The sequence below is a fragment of the Photinus pyralis genome, unplaced genomic scaffold, assembly GCF_008802855.1.
Source record: "Photinus pyralis isolate 1611_PpyrPB1 unplaced genomic scaffold, Ppyr1.3 Ppyr1.4_LG10, whole genome shotgun sequence".
Classification (NCBI taxonomy): Eukaryota; Metazoa; Arthropoda; class Insecta; order Coleoptera; family Lampyridae; genus Photinus; species Photinus pyralis.
Window position 1 is genome coordinate 17,375,129 of NW_022170250.1, and position 19,287 is coordinate 17,394,415.

The following is a 19,287-nucleotide window of genomic DNA, read 5'->3' on the forward strand; positions in this document are numbered from 1 at the left end:
TACGGACGTCGTTTTATGAAATTATGAAGCAGAAGGGTAGGTATAAATATGTAAATTGGTCAAAATTTTCTTTGTGCCACATCAAAGGAGGGAGAGGTTGTAGATTGATATAAAACGAGGGACAGGGCATTATAGATTTTCAAATATGTAAATGTAATTCCGTCGCCTGCGGTGCAGTCGTCTCAAATTGTTGCATTTTTTAAACAAAACTTTAAACATCAAAAGATAGTGCCTACGTAGAATTTTATAAACCCCTCGTAACGAACTTAGCCTGTCAAAAAGAAACGTTAATATTAAATTCCCTTTCGTCAAATCGCGAAAACCATATTTATTTTAAAAGTGAAGTTTAATCATTTCTTTTTTAATATCGGTACGTGAAGTTTTCTCATTTTACCGAAGCTATTAAACTCTGTTGCAGTTCTCTAGGTATGTAACATTTAAAATAAGCACCGACGGCATAAAGTTACGTATGTATACTTACACAGCTATCAAAGTGATTTCGTTGCAACCTAAAGCATAGAAATTGACAAAAAAGGAAATCGTTGTCGCTTTTCCTTGCTTGCGTGTGTGTAGTGTTAAACTAATGCGTTTCCGGGGGAAAACAGACCTCCTAAGTCCTAATAACGTCAGCACAATATTGTCAGAAAATAGAGTAACAGATTAAAAGAAGACACTAGCGTTTTCGGCCTAGTTTTTAGGCCTTTTCGTCCATTCCGTAAAGAATCAAAAATTTACCCTTAAACAGTTTGAAAATTCTGATTGACGTAATTTTGTTCTTCAGAATGAAAATTAGTTTTTGGAACTACCAAATGCAGAGAACTTCTCCGTTGTTGTACTGATCCACTGCATTCTTTCACTTGGTTTGAATGTATTGCTGTCATTAAATTTAAAAGTTTTTTGCAAATTTACACCTTTTCTGTACTACATGTTTACTCTAAATGTACACTTTCTTAGAAACTTTAGAACTTCACTTAAGCTTACTTTATTGAAACTTATCGAAAAACGTCGAAGGGCTCAATTGCGTCATCAAACGGAGCGACTGCAAACGTCGTTTCACTACAATTGACGATAAGCGAAAAAATTCACGACCAAGCACCCAAAAAGCACGTAAAAGAGTTTACCCAAAATCGTCCTGAAACGTTCATTTACCTGAAACCTTCAAGAACATCTAAATTTCAGGGCTATTTTGACATTAGAAAGTTGATCTTTACCTGACTAGTACTGTAATATTTTTGCCTGACTCCCATTACAGTCCTAGTACATGCAAAATAACAATTAGGTAGATCGTTCATTGAATAAGTTATTCAATCAACGGTTGGATAATTATAATGAGAGTATGTGGATATTTTTAAATATTAATATACCTACACAAAGGATAATGGTTTTTTAATTACTAACAATGAATGGAATATGTGTGGAAGTAATTATTCCTTTAGTTTTGCGCCAGTCATTAAAAGGTTTGTACGCCTTTTTGTACCTCTATCTTGACTTTATGGGGAGCGAATATTGCACTACGGCGGCCGCAGCTTCGGCTACATTATAACACGTCTCGCGTAGGTACCCTTCTTCACTGATACCTGCTTTTGTACCTAGTTATAAAGACTGTATAGTTGAAAAGTACAAAGCATAAACTGCATTAAAAATGACACTGATTGTTTTAAATATTTTGAAATCTCTATGGAAACAATTAAATAAAGTGATTTTAGCATGCGTGATTAGGTATCAAAATTTCACACATATGAATAATTTAATTTGGAAAATATATCTACATGTTGCGTTTTTAGGTAAAATTTTATACATAATACGTCATGAAAGCGAGTCCACGTGACTTGGAGGCATTAAAGAGATACTCGGACGCTGCGCGTCCTCGTACTTTTCAATAAGCCTCCGCGTCATGTAAACGACCACTTTCATGACTTATTATGTAAATAACTATTTCATGCCTACTTTCTGTCTTTTAGTTTCCATGACAAAGGCAGATCAGGCTACGTTTCCTGACGCATGTCACTTTACTGGCCGCACCTGTCACTTTACCGGCCGCATCTATGACATTGCTAAACGTCTATAATGACTCCTGTCATCAATGACAGATTGACAGTAATCAAAAGTTCTATATGAAAATTGAAATTTTATATTAAAATACGATTTCAGGTAAAATTTAATACAAAACTCGTCAGTAAAATGACATTACTTGACTCGGAAATTAAAGTACTCGGCCCCTAGACCTCTCAATCAAAAGTTATAGACTAGAAACCAATTTCGACAAAAAATTCAAAGGGCTATAACTTTTGATCTAGTAGTCCAATCTTGAAACTTTTTGAAATTATGGATTCTACAGGCCAAATTCTATCAGAAAAACTTTTTTCCTGGTCGATCTAAGACAATTTTTTTTCAGGACTCAAAAAAAGGCAGTGTATACACTTCCTTTTTTACCAAAAATCGACTGCACCAAAATTTCTCGGGAAAACACTTTTTCGTACTAATTTTGGTGCGTAGAATCCAAAACGAGTCGTACTTTTTCGATTAGACCTCTCAATCAAAAGTTGTAGACTAGAAACCAATTTCGACCAAAAATTCAAAGGGCTATAACTTTTGATCTAGTGCTCCAATCTTGGAACTGTTTGAAATTATGGATTCTACAGGACAAATTCTATCAGAAAAACTTTTTTCCCGGTCGATCTGAGACAATTTTTTTTCAGGCCTCAAAAAAAAGGCAGTGTATACACTTTTTTTACCAAAAACGACTGCACCAAAATTTCTCGGGAAAACACTTTTTCGTACTAATTTTGGTGCGTAGAATCCAAAACGAGTCGTACTTTTTCGATTAGACCTCTCAATCAAAAGTTATAGACTAGAAACCAATTTCGACCAAAAATTCAAAGGGCTATAACTTTTGATCTACTGCTCCAATCTTGGAACTGTTTGAAATTATGGATTCTACAGGTCAAATTCTATCAGAAAAACTTTTTTCCCGGTCGATCTGAGACAATTTTTTTTCAGGACTCAAAAAAAAGGCAGTGTATACACTTCCTTTTTTACCAAAATCGACTGCACCAAAATTTCTCGGGAAAACACTTTTTCGTACTAATTTTGGTGCGTAGAATCCAAAACGAGTCGTACTTTTTCGATTAGACCTCTCAATCAAAAGTTATAGACTAGAAACCAATTTCGACCAAAAATTCAAAGGCTATAACTTTTGATCTAGTAGTCCAATCTTGGAACTGTTTGAAATTATGGATTCTACAGGCCAAATTCTATCAGAAAAACTTTTTTCCCGGTCGATCTGAGACAATTTTTTTTCAGGCCTCAAAAAAAAGGCAGTGTATACACTTCCTTTTTTACCAAAACGACTGCACCAAAATTTCTCGGGAAAACACTTTTTCGTACTAATTTTGGTGCGTAGAATCCAAAACGAGTCGTACTTTTTCGATTAGACCTCTCAATCAAAAGTTATAGCCTAGAAACCAATTTCGACCAAAAATTCAAAAGGCTATAACTTTTGATCTAGTAGTCCAATCTTGGAACTGTTTGAAATTATGGATTCTACAGGTCAAATTCTATCAGAAAAACTTTTTTCCCGGTCGATCTGAGACAATTTTTTTTCAAGCCTCAAAAAAAAGGCAGTGTATACACTTCCTTTTTTACCAAAACGACTGCACCAAAATTTCTCGGGAAAACACTTTTTCGTACTAATTTTGGTGCGTAGAATCCAAAACGAGTCGTACTTTTTCGATTAGACCTCTCAATCAAAAGTTATAGCCTAGAAACCAATTTCGACCAAAAATTCAAAAGGCTATAACTTTTGATCTAGTAGTCCAATCTTGGAACTGTTTGAAATTATGGATTCTACAGGTCAAATTCTATCAGAAAAACTTTTTTCCCGGTCGATCTGAGACAATTTTTTTTCAGGCCTCAAAAAAAAGGCAGTGTATACACTTCCTTTTTTACCAAAACGACTGCACCAAAATTTCTCGGGAAAACACTTTTTCGTACTAATTTTGGTGCGTAGAATCCAAAACGAGTCGTACTTTTTCGATTAGACCTCTCAATCAAAAGTTATAGACCTAGAAACCAATTTCGACCAAAAATTCAAAGGGCTATAACTTTTGATCTAGTAGTCCAATCTTGGAACTGTTTGAAATTATGGATTCTACAGGTCAAATTCTATCAGAAAAACTTTTTTCCCGGTCGATCTGAGACAATTTTTTTTCAGGCCTCAAAAAAAAGGCAGTGTATACACTTCCTTTTTTACCAAAAACGACTGCACCAAAATTTCTCGGGAAAACACTTTTTCGTACTAATTTTGGTGCGTAGAATCCAAAACGAGTCGTACTTTTTCGATTAGACCTCTCAATCAAAAGTTGTAGACTAGAAACCAATTTCGACCAAAAATTCAAAGGGCTATAACAGTGTGATCTATTGGCCGAGGGTCCTAGTCAGAGGGCCAAGACGGGATGTGTATCCTAAATAATACACGTGCGCGCGGCGTAATCCTTTCCCAAATATGTATGAGCTCCATCTTAACCCTTCAGGAAGCCATCTCCAACGACGCTTTCAACCCCAATCGCCAACCGGAGTGTTCGGAGATTCAGGAGAGCTTAGTTCCAGCTCGGAGCTAACGCCCCCCGGTGAGTTACTTAATTAATTGGCGAGGATCGCTGTTTAAGCAGTCGCGATATTTGTTTACACGACCCTTGAGCCCGGGAGACGACCAGTCAGACTGAATGCTGCCATGCCAACCCCTTATGCGTAGATTACAGAAGCCAATTAGGATGATCGAAGAGGTGCGTCGGGATAAATAAGGAGGGGGACTGCCTGTTTGGAGCGATTGGGCACCAACTTAGGAGGCTCGTAGTGGAATTAGGATCCCGGTATGATCAATATACCAATAATGAGGAGAAGGTCGAAGCATACCTTCTCAGGGATCACAGAAAGCAGAGATTCTGGGGAGGATACGAATGGCAGCGGCAAATACATACAACAGCCAGGGAACAGGGGTGCTGGGGGAATACGAGGAAACTAGAGGAGCCGATGTCCCTAACGAATATAGTCTGAGCGTAGTATTCGGAAAGAGCGGAAGTAACCAGGATAGCAGCAAGGAGGCAGAAGGAGGTAACAGCATGAGGATAGCCTCGTGGAACGTACAAGGGGCAAACGACCCAAAGAAAAGGAGCTAATTGACGACAAATTAAAAAAAAACAGGGAATAGATGTGGGCAGCCTACAGGAAACCAAACTAACACATGGAATGGAGAGGGGAAACTCTGAATCACAGAAAATAAACGTCACGAACGCATTAGGAGTATGGGCCAGAACAGTAGGACGGGGCCACAAAATGGTAAAGAGGAAGTATAGGGCAGGAGCAAAGCGGGTAGGTGGGATGTGAAACCTCTGAAAGGGGTGAAGAAATGGGAAGAGTATAGAAAGGAGCAGGACGAGATCATGAACAACAAGGGGGAAGGGGGAACGACAACCACAGCAGAGCTTTATATCTTAGAATCGAATTTCTTTGGAAGATCCTTAGACCGTCATAATAACTTTCGCAGGATGAAGTAGCAGGGCTCGCCGGTATTTTTCTAGGTGGGGCTTAAGTAGTTTTTGATAAAGACTTCGCCTGTCATTTTTGTAAAGGAATCATCAACTGTAATTTCCAGTAGGGGTAAGGCTCGTTCTAGGTGGGGCTGCACCCCCTGGCTACGGGCCTGTCGACTCTTCTTCCATACTTCCCCCGCCCTCCCGCCAGACCTCCCGATACTATTGTCCTTTACCAAAAAAAAAATATCACGCCATTCTCAAAAGCTTATAGCCTTTATGGGAAAATTCAAAGGGCGCTTCTACAAAGATTCATTTAAATACAGAAGGCTACTTCTCCGTCACGCTGATGCACTAGTGATACTTTGCACACAATGCTACTCCAAAAATACTCGCGGGGGCTTCTTCAGAATGTCAGTGAAGCAACGGCTAATTTATGGACGTTCTTCGAAGAAAAATGCTAATGAAGTGCCTGACCTTGGCGTTAGTGACGAGCAATGACCATCTATACGTTGTACGTGATTGCCCAGTTTTTACAGACCGGTTCGGGTTTCTTAATTTGCAACAATTAAGAAGTTCAATCAACTCTAAACGGCCAGCAACTGAAAACAGAGAGAGGGAACTTTCGAATAACAATCCCGGAGTACAGGCTTTGAGTGCATAGAATAATATGTTTCTTCTGCAAAAGGTGAAGAAAAATTGTGCAAGATGAATTACATCACGGTGGCACTTTGTATTCTGCTTGCGATCGAAGGCGAAGTGCGATCGGACGGTGAGTCCACAAAGAGCATGCGAAGTAAATGCAAGTGGAGCAATTTTTCAGGGGCTTACAGCTACATTGTGGTGGGGTCCGGTTCTGGAGGCGCGGTCGTTGCCAATCGCCTCTCCGAAGATCCTAACGTTAAGGTTCTCCTATTGGAATCGGGCGGTCCGCCAATGGCCCGAACGGAAAAGCCGGTAACGGCGTCCGTCGAGCAGTTTACACGGCAAAACTGGAATTACCTCATGGAAAAACAGGACAATTTCGGTTTAGGTGGGTACCAAACCGGAATTAGCTAAACCGTGAAACAAAATTCCGGTTTCGGTTCGATCTAACGAAGCAAATCTGTAACCTGGTGGTCGCGTTTTAGGTTTGGTGGATGGAATCATGGGATACCCGCGAGGAAGGGTTCTGGGAGGAACGACTGTTATTAACTACATGATCCACATCCGCGGAAACAAGGCGGACTACAACCGGTGGGCGAATTTGGGCAACCCGGGCTGGTCGTACGACGAGGTGCTCCCGTATTTTCGCAAATCGGAGGACTCCACGGTGAAGATTTCCGACGAAAAGTACCGTGGGCACGGTGGTTTACTGTCAGTGTCCGACGTGCCTTACAGAACCGAATCGGTACACGCCTTCGTGAAGGCTTGCCAGGAGGCCGGCTACCCTTACGTGGATTACAATGGGAGAAATCAACTTGGAGTGTCGTACGTACAGGGCGCGTTACGTGGAGGTCGACGGTGCAGTGCGGAAAAAGCGTTCATTCGCCCCGCGCGAGCCAGGCCGAACTTGCGCATTCGACTCAACAGTCACGTAACCAAAGTACTCATCGAGCCCGGCACGAAACGAGCATTCGGAGTCGAGTACCTCCACTCGAACCAAAGGTACGTCGTGAACGCCACCATTGAGGTAATACTCAGCGCTGGTGCCTTCCACTCCCCTCAAATACTGATGCTGTCCGGTATCGGCCCCCGGGACCATTTACTCGAATTGGGAATACCGCTCGTGCAAGACCTTCCCGTTGGAAAAAATCTGTACGACCACCTCACCTTCCTGGGACTGATGTTCACAGTAAACAAGCCGATTGTTGCACCGTTCTGGGACACGTTCTCGATCAGGAGCCTCTTAGAGTTCCTACTCTTCGGGAGGGGTCCGATGACCTCACTTGGAGGAGTTGAAGCTTTGGCATACTTCAAAACCAACGTCACCTCCTACCCCGAGGATTACCCAGACATGGAACTCATCTTCATCGGCGGTGGTCTGCACACGGACTCCGGCACGATTTACCGAAGAATGTTTAGAGTGTCCGACGCATGGTACTACCCCCTTTGGCAACCTTTGGAAGCTAAGTACGCGTACTCCATCCTTCCAATGCACCTGCACCCGAAATCCCACGGACACATGAAGCTGAGGTCGACGAAGCCACTCGATCCGCCTCGATTTTACGGCAACTACCTCACCGACCCCAACAACGAAGACGTCAAGGAATTCATCGCGGCGGTACGCGAAAGCCAAAGGATCATGCGGTCCCCCGCCTTGCAACGATACGGAGCGGAGCAGGTCAAAACCGTCGTGCCCGGGTGCGAAATGCCCCAGTACGACAGCGACGCCTACTGGGAGTGCGCACTTCGACACCTAACGACGACGTTGCACCATCAGATAATGACATGCAAAATGGGACCGTCGTCGGACCCTGAGGCGGTGGTCGACCCCAGACTGCGAGTGTACGGTGTGAAGAGGTTAAGAGTGATCGACACCAGCGTCATACCTACCACGATATCGGCGCACGTGAGCGCGGTTGGGTACGTGGTGGGGGAGAAGGGGTCCGATTTAATAAAGGAAGATTATCAGAGGTTGCTGCGCGAGAATATGGACGGAACAATGTAGTGACATTTTTCATTATTAGCACATTTTTTGAAAATTAAAAAAAATGTGCTATTGTTTGCCTTTTATCCGTTCGTCCGTCCGTCCGTCCGGACTCACTTCTGCTGTGTTCAACTACTTTAGGGATTTAGGGGTCAGGGGTTTAGAGTCCTGGAATTTGCGGTAGGTAGTCGATGCCGATGTTCTAGACCGTAATCAAATTGCACTCACCCGATCACCGCTCTCTTTTCGTTAGGAACCCGTCGGTAAACCACACGAGACCCTCCGCTTTGAGGAACGGGCAATATAACATATGAGTTCATCCACTGCTTCCTGTCCCGGAGAGTGCTGAGTTCATATGAACCCGGAAGAACATGCCATAATTTAAAAAAAAGAAACATTTAATTCTGGAATAGGGTACTTAATTAGCACCTAATTAGCACCTAATTATTAGTTGGTTTACTTTTCATTTTCTTGGGTTTTTAAGGTAGCGCTCTGATGACTTCATATGAACTTAACAGAACATGTTACAATTTTAACAAAAAGGAGCATTTAATTCGGGAATAGGGCTCTTAATTAGCACCTAATTAGCACCTAATTATTAGTTAGTTCACTTTTCATTTTCTTGAGGTTCATATGAACCCGGCAGAACATGTCATAATTTAAAAAAAGGAACATTTAATCCGGGAATAGGGCACTTAATTAGCACCTAATTATAGTTAGTTCAGTTTTAATTTTCATTGCTTTTTAAGGTAGTGCTCTGCTGACTTCATATGAACCTGGCAGAACATGTTATAATTTTCCTCAGGATTTCCTCCCTATGGTTGCCCTCTGAGACTTCATAAGAATTGCCTCAAAGAGGCTTGGGAAACCCTGAGCAGCCCGCCTCCGGTATTCCTCATCACATTCCTGTGATCCTAAAAACTAATGTTTGAAGTAAAATATATTACCAGAGGAGCAATTCCGGTAGGAACTAACCTGCCAACTTCCGTGAGCTGGAATCCGATAGTATCGTAGTGTGAAATGGTGACTTCTGGAGTGCTTTGTAGATTGTCTGCTCTCCTGCTACCTTGATCTACACCCAGGTAGGGTTTCATTAACTGGCGATGGCCCAGCATGTAACTAGAGCATTTGCTTTATTCCAGCCCTTCCCTATTGCAACCCACGATAGTATCGTAGTGTGAAATGGTGACTTCTGGAGTGCTTTGTATTTTATCTGCTCTCCTACTACTTTAATTTAAACGGAGGTAAGGTTTGATTAACTGGCGATGGCCCAGCATGTAACGAGAGCATTTGCTTTATTTCAGGCCTTCCTTATTGCAACCCACGATAGTTTCGTAGTGTGAAATGATGACTTCTGGTGGGCTTTGTAGATTGTCTGCTTTCCTGCTATCTTGATCTACACCTAGGTAGGGTTTGATTAACTGGCGATGACCCAGCATGTAACTAGAGCATATGCTTTATTTCAGGCCTTCCTTATTGCAACCCACGATAGTATCCTAGTGTGAAATGATGACTTCTGGAGTGCTTTGTATTTTATCTGCTCTCCTACTACTTTAATTTACACGGAGGTAGGGTTTGATTAACTGGCGATGACCCAGCATGTAACTAGAGCATTTGCTTTATTTCAGACCTTCCCTATTGCAACACACGATAGTATCGTAGTGTGAAATGGTGACTTTTGGAGTGCTTTGTATTTTATCTGCTCTCCTACTACTTTAAGTTACACGGAGGTAGGGTTTGATTAACTGGCGATGATCCATCATGTAACTAGAGCATTTGCTTTATTTCAGGCCTTCCTTATTGCAACCCACGATAGTATCGTAATGCGAAATGGTAACTTCTGGAGTGCTTTGTTGATTGTCGGCTCTCCTGCTACTTTAATTTACACAGAGGTAGGCTTTGATTAACTGGCGATGGCCCAGCATGTAACGAGAGCATTTGCTTTATTTCAGGCCTTCCTTATTGCAACCCACGATAGTTTCGTAGTGTGAAATGATGACTTCTGGTGGGCTTTGTAGATTGTCTGCTTTCCTGCTATCTTGATCTACACCTAGGTAGGGTTTGATTAACTGCCGATGACCCAGCATGTAACTAGAGCATTTTCTTTATTTCAGGCCTTCCTTATTGCAACCCATGATAGTATCGTAATGCGAAATGGTGACTTCTGGAGTGCTTTGTAGATTGTCTGCTCTCCTGCTACTTTAAATTACCCAGAGGTAGGGTTTGATTAACTGGCGATTGCCCAGCATGTGACTAGAGCATTTACTTTATTTCAGGCCTTCCTTATTGCAACCCACGATAGTATTGTAGTTTGAAATGATGACTTCTGGCGTTCTACGCAGATTTTCTATTTTCCTGCTACGTTAATCTACACATAAGTAGGGTTTGATTAACTGGCGATGACCCAGCGTGTAACTAGAGCATATTTTGCTTTATTTCAGGCCTTCCTTATTGCAACCCACGATAGTATCTTAGTGTAAAATAATGACTTCTGGTGGGCTTTGTAGATTGTCTGCTCTCCTGCTACTTTGATCTACACCGAGGTAAGGTTTGATTAACTGCCGATGACCCAGCATGTAACTAGAGCATTTGCTTTCTTTCAGGCCTTTCTTATTGCAACCCACGATAGCATCGTACTGTGAAATGTAGATTGTCTGCGCTCCTGCTACCTTGATCTACACCTGGGTCAAGTTTGATTAACTGGCGATGGCCCAGCATGTAACTAGAGCGTTTGCTATATTTCAGGCCTTCCTTATTGCTACCCACGATAGTATCTTAGTGTAAAATAATGACTTCTGGTGGGCTTTGTAGATTGTCTGCTCTCCTGCTACCTTGATCTACACCGAGGTAAGGTTTGATTAACTGCCGATGGCCCAGCATGTAACTAGAGCATTTTTTTATTTCAGGCCTTCCTTATTGCAACCCACGATAGAATCGTAGTGTGAAATGATGACTTCTGGAGTGCTTTGTATTTTGTCTGCTCTCCTACTACTTTAATTTACACGGAGGTAAGGTTTGATTAACTGGCGATGACCCAGCATGTAACTAAAGCATTTGATTTATTTCAGGCCTTCCTTATTGCTACCCACGATAGTATCGTAATGCGAAATGGTGACTTCTGGAGTGCTTTGTAGATTGTCTGCTCTCCTGCTACTTTAATCTACCCAAGGTAGAGTTTGATTAACTGACGGTGACCCAGCATGTAATTAAAGCAATTTTTTGCAGAGAGGCTATAATTTCTTGCATTCCTGCGATCCTGACGAAATAATTGTTTAAAGAAAAAGTGGAGGATTTATATCAGGCAAACATAATGTACTATGTTACTCCTTTACGTTTCTGTGAACCTCTCATTGTAGTCGTTGGAAAACAATTGTGTATCAGGAGACCTTTTTCTTCTTGACCTTTTGTTACCAATAGAACTACTTTCCCATAATTCTACTATCAGGAGAGCATATACGGTGCGAACTAAGGACTATAAACACACACTCAACCCACTCCTTATCATTTACTAGTTAAATTTCAAGGCCCATATTTACAAAATCCACAATACCTCTCACCCTCTTCCGATACAAGTCTCGATCCTCACTACCGCGCGCTTCCCTCAGCCTGAAGATGTCGCTTTCGCGTTTGGAGGTCTGAAAACTGGGCACCTCTCCGCCTTGAAGAAGCGTTAGAGACAGCGTAAGCATCGCCATATGCAATCCGTACACGGCAAACATTCTCATATGTTCTCCTAATACACTGAACGGGAAGACCTCCTCGGTCTTCAACCCGAATCGAGCCAGAATTTGTGAGAAACTCTCGTAGTACTCGCCTAGGAGCGCGTCGTAGTGCGTGTACGCCGGAAGGTTTGGTCGGTACAGGCAAACATGAAGTAGGAGAGATCCAGTGCCGGCGATCCGCAACGCGCCAGCTGCCAGTCGAGGATGCACACGCTGGTGGGCGACGAATCCTGAAATGGAAATTCGTTATTGTGCTGTGGTGGCCAACCGCGCCTGATAGTCGATGAGGTAGTTGTTGATCCAGCTTTCGCAGTGGGCCAACACGGAGTGGTCTCCTGCGCCTGCCTCTGCCGCCTGGATGGTCTCCAGTACGCGTCCAAAGTATTCCTCCAAGGCCTTGTAGGCGATCCGGTCCTCTTCCTTGTCCAAGCAGGAGAGCGCCAAATTCATCTGCGCTTTAAGACCCACCTTGCGATCCTCGGTTAACCGGAGCACCCTGTGGATGTGGTCGGGCGTGTTTTCCTCCAGCTTGTGGTATACGGCCGGTTTCAAGCGGCGAAGAGCGAAGGATAACGCGTGCAATTTCCCGTAGCTTCTGGCGACGAGGAGGGAGTGTTCGCGATCTAAGCTCCCCAGAAGATTCCACTGCTTGTAGCCGAACGCAGCCATGTCCTCCAAGAGAAGAGCTTCATTCAGCTCCGCCAAGCTCGTCTTGTACACTTGGGGAACCACGGCGAATGAGTCTTTCACTTTGAATTCCTGGCGCAGCTTCTCCAGCTGTGGAAAGACGGTCGTGTAGAAATACGTCTCGCGCTCGTAGAGGGATCCCAAGGGAAACACCAGGCGGATCTTCTCGTTGCTTGGGGCAGTCTTCTTGATAAGGGTTAATGACACGTGCTCGTGCCGCGCCTTTTTCCCGTCGACAGTGAGGCGCCGGAGGTTTGACGTAAAGTTCTCGCCTGGGCGCGTCGCCGGTTACGACTCGACCGTATAGTCCGTTACGCCAGACTCCTCGAGGAAGTCTTCGAGGAAGGCGTCCACGCTCGACACGCAAGTCGCGTCCTCCATGTTTCCTGAAACGGTACGTTTTGTTCAATTAATATCTTGACAAGAAAACATCAGTGATAGGAGAGCTGTCAGACCAAGACACAACGGAAACATGCACAGTTTTAGAAATACATGCAGCTAACCTTATCGCGGACCTGATAGCCTTATCAAAGCTGGATTTGTTAGCTACTTGCGTAAATAGAAAAGATAAGGGGTATCCTGAGAGCGAGATATTGGAGAACATCCGTGATTGATTGAATGAGTTCACTGATTGATGTGATTGGTTCTTCGAACTCTTTTTCTGATCAGGATCAGGGTTTTCGCACGATTTTCGGGTTCCTTCCGTTATTCAAGTTCCCCCCAAGGCCAAGCTAAACCACACCTCATAGCCTTCAGAAAAAATGAAGCATTTTCTTAACAGGAATGAAGGGGCACCTCTTCACACGTTATATTCTCCTGATACAAAAGGTTAAACGAATATAGAGTTTGAAACGGTTTCCTTGATAATAGAAAAAAAAACCTGCTCATAGATTATGTTCTTCTGGCGGCCAGAAAAATATTTTCCCAACATTAAATTTGAACGCCGAAACACCTCTCGCGTGATGTGTTCTCTTGGTATCAAACTGCATTATATTCTCCTGATACAAACGGAATGGACCATTTCCCTTCAGTTTAGAAAGATGCCCTCTCTTAGAATACGCTCTTCGGGTAGTCAGAGAAAGCTTACAACATTTTCCTAACGTATACTTACCGAGTTAGGAGCGGAAATGGATCAGGAGCAAAACACTTCCTCGAATTTCCTCTTAATCCAAAACTTTAAAGCGGAAATGAAGTGGAACGTTTTTGAACCTCCTAGAATATGTTCTCCTGGTCGCCAAAGAAAATTTTTAAACATTTTTTAACGGATTCGCAATGTGATTTAGGAGCTAAAACACATTTTTGCGCATTATATTCGCCTGATACAAACGTTCAAGGGAAAGTGAAATGTTTGAACATTTCTCTTGATCTTAGAAAAAAAAGCTCCTCATATATTCTGTTCACATGATAACCAGAAAAAGCTTACAATATTCGTTACATTCCTCGCATTCGTCTCATTCCTCGCATTCGTCGTCTTCCTCACATTACTCGACATTCCTCAAATTCCCAGACAGCGTCTACTAAGTGCAGGAAATATTTATATTACCTACAATGGCTTTAGGAAATACAATATAATTAGAGTGCTAGTTAGGTTAGGTCAGAAATCTTGTATCAGGAGAATATAATATGCGAGGAGGTGATTGTGCTAAAGTATGGGTTAGGTTAGAGTGCTAGTTAGGTTAGGGATTCCTTGTCGGGTTAGATGGCCAAATTTTCCTATGGGCAGACCCTCACCTAACCTTCAATCACCTTCTCGAACATTATATTCCCCTGATACAAGATTTGTCAGAATTTTAGACGTCTAAAGTAATCTAACCTAACCTCACTTATACTTTAGCATAACCTTCAATTACCTCCTCGCCCATTATATTCTCCTGATACAAGATTTCTCGCTTAACCTAACTAGCACTCTAACCTAACCTCACTCATACTTTAATACCTAAACTTCAATCACCTCCTTGCACATTATATTCTCCTGATACAAGATTTGTGAAATTTTCAGGCGAAGCAAGGCGTTGAAATTGAATTTTTGCAATGGGAGCTGGTTTTTCATCGTGAGCACAGTGTCCTTTAAACAAGTGATGAATGAGTACGGTACGGCCTCGGTGAACCATTTGAGGAGCGCCTGATTGGCTAATAAGCTTCGAAATTACTTCGACGATATTAAACAGGCTCAAGCTACAGAATGTTGAGTAGAAGAGGACGGTGTGTGTCTGTCACTTTTGACGGTCCTATCTTAGGCGCATTCCTCACACTCATCATCACGCTCCTCACGTTCCTCACTCTTCTATCCTTCAGATCCTTCAGACTCCTCAGACTCTTCATACCGTTCATACTCTTTAGACTATTCAGACTCTTCAAAATCTTCAGAATCTTCACCATCTTCAGCATCTTCAGAATCTTCAGTATCTTCAGTATCCTCAGAATCTTCAGAATCTTCAGAATCTTCAGAATCTTCAGTATCTTCAGAATCTTCAGAATCTTCAGAATCTTCAGAATGTTAAGTATCTTCAGACTCTTCAGACTATTCAGACTCTTCAGACGCTTCAGATGTGTTAGATGTGTCAGACGCATGGGACGCTTCAGACCTTTCACGCGCCTCATACGTCTCAGGTGCCTCATGCGCCTCAGGTGCCTCATACGCCTCAGACGCCTCCGACTCAGGCTTAAGATGATTAATGTCCCTAAAGTGCTTCAGATTTTTCGGATTCTTGGATTCTTGAGATTCTGCACAATCTTCAGACTCCGTTCCGTACCAGCGGGGTGGTCTAGGGGGTGGTTCTCCGGGGGAGGGGGGGGGAGTGTCGGAACTTTATTTTGCTCAGAGGTGGTCATGCTTCTGATCCGCTACATTCTGAGAATCTGAAAAATGTGAAGAATCAGAAGGATTTGAAAAATTTGGCGATTCCTCGGATTCGTCAGATTTTTCAGTTTCAGATCATTCTGAGAATCCAAGTAATCAAGTAGATTCGAAGAAACGGAAGATTCCAAATTTTCTAGGAACAGGAAAGTTCTTCAAATTTTCCAAATTCTTGATTTTTAGATTCGTCAGATTCTTCAGATTCTCGGCATTTTTTATATTCTTTCGATTCTTCAGTTTCTTTTATATTCTTCAGGATCTTCAGAATCTTCAGAGTCTTCAGAATCTTCAGAATATCCGTGCTCTTCCGACTCTTTGGACTCTTCGGACCCCAGAGGTTTTAGGCGATTCATGCCCTTGTGGTGCTTCAGATTCTTCAGACTCTTCAAATCCTTCGGATACTTCAGACCATTTGGAACCTTCAGATCTTTCGGATCCTCAGTTTCTTTTATATTCTTCAGAATTTTCAGAATCGTCAGAATCTTCAATATCTTCAGAATCTTCAGACTCTTCAGACTCTTCAGAATCTTCAGTATCTTCAGTATCTTCAGTATCTTCAGTATCTTCAGTATCTTCAGTATCTTCAGAATTTTCAGAATCTTCAGAATCTTAAGTATCTTCAGAATCTTTAGTATCTTCAGTATCTTCAGAATCTTCAGACTCTTCATGCTCTTCAGACTCTTCAGACTCTTCAGACTCTTCAGACTCTTCAGACTCTTCAGACTCTTCAGACTCTTCAGACTCTTCTGACTCTTCAGACTATTCAGACACTTCAGACGCTTCAGATGTGTTAGATGTGTCAGACGCATGGGACGCTTCAGACCCTTCACGCGCCTCATACGTCTCAGGTGCCTCATGCGCCTCAGGTGCCTCATACGCCTCAGGTGCCTCTGACTCAGGCTTAAAACGCTTCAGAGGCCCCAGAGGCTTCAGATGATTAATGTCCCTAAAGTGCTTCAGATTTTTCGGATTCTTTTGATTCTTCAGATTCTTCAGACTCCGTTCTTCAGTGGGGTGGTCTAGGAGGTGGTTATCCGGGAGGGGGGGGGGGAGTGTGTAACTATATTTTGCTCAGAGGTGGTCATGCTCTGATCCGTTACATTCTGGGAATCTGAAAAATGTAAGAATCAGGATTTGAAAAATTTGGCGATTCCTCGGATTCGTCAGATTTTTCAGATCATTCTGAGAATCCAACGGATCAAGTAATCAAGTGGATTCCAAGAAACGGAAGATTCCAAATTTTCTAGAACAAGAACGTTCTTCAAATTTTCCAAATTCTTCATTTTTAGATTCGTCAGATTGTCAGTATTTTTTGTATTCTTCGATTCTTCAGTTTCTTTTATATTCTTCAGGATCTTCAGAATCTTTAGAATCTTCAGAGTCTTCAGAATCATCAGAATATCGGTGCTCTTCCGACTCTTTGGACTCTTCGGACCCCGAGGTTTTAGGCGATTCATGCCTTGTGGTGCTTCAGATTCTTCAACTCTTCAAAATCCTTCGGATACTTCAGACCATTTGGAACCTTCAGATCTTTCGATCCTCAGTTTCTTTTATATTCTTCAGAATTTTCAGAATCGTCAGAATCTTCGTATCTTCAGAATCTTCAGACTCTTCAGACTCTTCAGAATCTTCAGTATCTTCAGTATCTTCAGTATCTTCAGTATCTTCAGTATCTCAATTTTCAGAATCTTCAGAATCTTAAGTATCTTCAGAATCTTTAGTATCTTCAGTATCTTCAAATCTTCAGACTCTTTCATGCTCTTCAGACTCTTCAGACTTCTTCGACTCTTCAGACTCTTCAGACTCTTCAGACTCTTCAGACTCTTCAGACTCTTCTGACTCTTCAGACTATTCAGACACTTCAGACGCTTCAGAGATGTGTTAGATGTGTCAGACGCATGGGACGCTTCAGACCTTCACGCGCCTCATACGTCTCAGGTGCCTCATGCGCCTCAGTGCCTCATACGCCTCAGGTGCCTCTGACTCAGGCTTAAAACGCTTCAGAGGCCCAGAGGCTTCAGATGATTAATGTCCCTAAAGTGCTTCAGATTTTTCGGATTCTTTTGATTCTTCAGATTCTTCAGACTCCGTTCTTCAGTGGGGTGGTCTAGGAGGTGGTTATCCGGGGGGGGGGGGGGAGTGTCGTAACTATATTTTGCTCAGAGGTGGTCATGCTTCTGATCCGTTACATTCTGGGAATCTGAAAAATGTGAAGAATCAGGATTTGAAAAATTTGGCGATTCCTCGGATTCGTCAGATTTTTCAGATCATTCTGAGAATCCAACGGATCAAGTAATCAAGTGGATTCCAAGAAACGGAAGATTCCAAATTTTCTAGGAACAAGAAAGTTCTTCAAATTTTCCAAATTCTTCATTTTTAGATTCGTCAGATTGTCAGTATTTTTTGTATTCTTTCGATTCTTCAGTTTCTTTTATATTCTTCAGGATCTTCAGAATCTTTAGAATCTTCAGAGTCTTCAGAATCATCAGAATATCGGTGCTCTTCCGACTCTTTGGACTCTTCGGACCCCGGAGGTTTTAGGCGATTCATGTCCTTGAGGTGCTTCAGATTCTTCAAATCCTTCGGATCCTTCACACCATTCGGAACCTTCATATCTTTCGGATCCTCAGTTTCTTTTATATTCTTCAGAATTTTCAGAATCGGCAGAATCTTCAATATCTTCAGAGTCTTCAGAATCTTCAGAATTTTCAGTCTTCAGAGTCTTCAGAAGCTTCTGTATCTTCAAAATTTTCAGAATCTTCAGAATCTTAAGTATCTTCAGAATCTTCAGAATTTCAGAATCTTCAGAATCAGGATCTGAAGGATCTTCAGAGTTTTCAGAATCATAAGAATCTTCATTATCTTCAGTATCTGCAGTATCTTCAGAATATTAATAATCTTTAGAATCTACAGTATCTTCAATATCTTTAGAGTTTTCAGAGTTTTCATAATCTTCATAATCATCGGAATCTTCATTATCTTCAGTATCTGCAGTATCTTCAGAATATTCAGAATCTTCAGATCCTTCGGATCTTTCGCATCCTTCACATCTATCACATATTTGACATCTTTCCTATCTCTCACATCTTTCTCATCTTTCACATTCTTTCAGATTCTGCAGCTCCAATATTTCCTTTGGGTCCTTCGAATACTGCAGGTATGCTTCAGTTCCCTTCTATCCATCAGATTTCAAAAATTTGGCGATTCCTCAGATTCGTCAGATTTTTCAGATCCAACGAATCAGAAGCATTCGAAGAATCGTCAGAATCTTCAGAATGTTCAGAATCTCCAGAATCTTCAGTATCTTCAGTACCTTCAGTATCTTCAGTATCTTTAGTATCTTCCGTATCTTCAGTATCTTTAGTATCTTCAGTATCTTCAGAATCTTCAGAATCTTCAGAACTTTCAGACTCTCCAGAATCTTCAGTATCTTCAGTATCTTCAGTACCTTCAGTATCTTTAGTATCTTCAGTATCTTTAGTATCTTCGGTATCTTCAGTATCTTCAGAATCTTCAGAATCTTCAGAATCTTCAGAATCTTCAGAATCTTCAGAATCTTCAGAATCTTCAGAATCTTCAGAATCTTCAGAACCTTCAGAATATTCAGAATCTCTAGTATCTTCAGAATCTTCAGAATGTTCAGAATCTTCAGAGTCTTACGAACTTTCAGAATCTTCAGAGTCTTCAGAACTTTCAGAATCTCCAGAATCTTCAGTATCTTCAGTACATTCAGTATCTTCAGTATCTTTAGTATCTTCCGTATCTTCAGTATCTTCAGTATCTTTAGTATCTTCAGTATCTTCAGTATCTTCAGTATCTTTAGTATCTTCAGTATCTTCAGAATCTTCAGAATCTTCAGAA

At 41.9% G+C, this 19,287-nt stretch overlaps 1 protein-coding gene, 2 long non-coding RNA genes and 1 pseudogene across 4 annotated transcripts in view; 3 read left to right on the forward strand and 1 right to left on the reverse strand.

Annotated features, from left to right (window-relative positions):
• LOC116161139 (glucose dehydrogenase [FAD, quinone]-like) overlaps window positions 1–8,713 on the forward strand; it is a 397,381-nt gene extending 388,668 nt beyond the window's left edge. The window contains exons 1-3 of one of the 2 annotated variants that reach the window (XM_031474376.1): window positions 5,607–6,303; window positions 6,355–6,564; window positions 6,662–8,713. In XM_031474376.1, the coding sequence (XP_031330236.1) occupies window positions 6,240–6,303; window positions 6,355–6,564; window positions 6,662–8,181 (1,794 nt within the window). In that variant the 5' untranslated portion in view covers window positions 5,607–6,239 and the 3' untranslated portion in view covers window positions 8,182–8,713. Of the gene's footprint in view, window positions 1–5,606; window positions 6,304–6,354; window positions 6,565–6,661 lie in introns of those variants that run through there. The other variant, XM_031474377.1, reaches the window with a different exon arrangement.
• A 399-nt stretch (window positions 8,714–9,112) lies between these two features.
• LOC116162094 lies at window positions 9,113–10,615 on the forward strand. The gene is made up of 10 exons (XR_004143485.1): window positions 9,113–9,242; window positions 9,303–9,404; window positions 9,465–9,566; window positions 9,627–9,728; window positions 9,789–9,890; window positions 9,951–10,052; window positions 10,113–10,214; window positions 10,275–10,376; window positions 10,437–10,538; window positions 10,602–10,615. It is a non-coding gene; the product is annotated as an uncharacterized LOC116162094 (long non-coding RNA).
• LOC116162095 lies at window positions 10,612–11,104 on the forward strand. Its single transcript, XR_004143486.1, has 3 exons — window positions 10,612–10,703; window positions 10,764–11,007; window positions 11,067–11,104. It is a non-coding gene; the product is annotated as an uncharacterized LOC116162095 (long non-coding RNA).
• A 50-nt stretch (window positions 11,105–11,154) lies between these two features.
• On the reverse strand, window positions 11,155–12,857 carry LOC116162400 (annotated as a pseudogene).
• Between the last annotated feature and the right edge of the window lie 6,430 nt (window positions 12,858–19,287).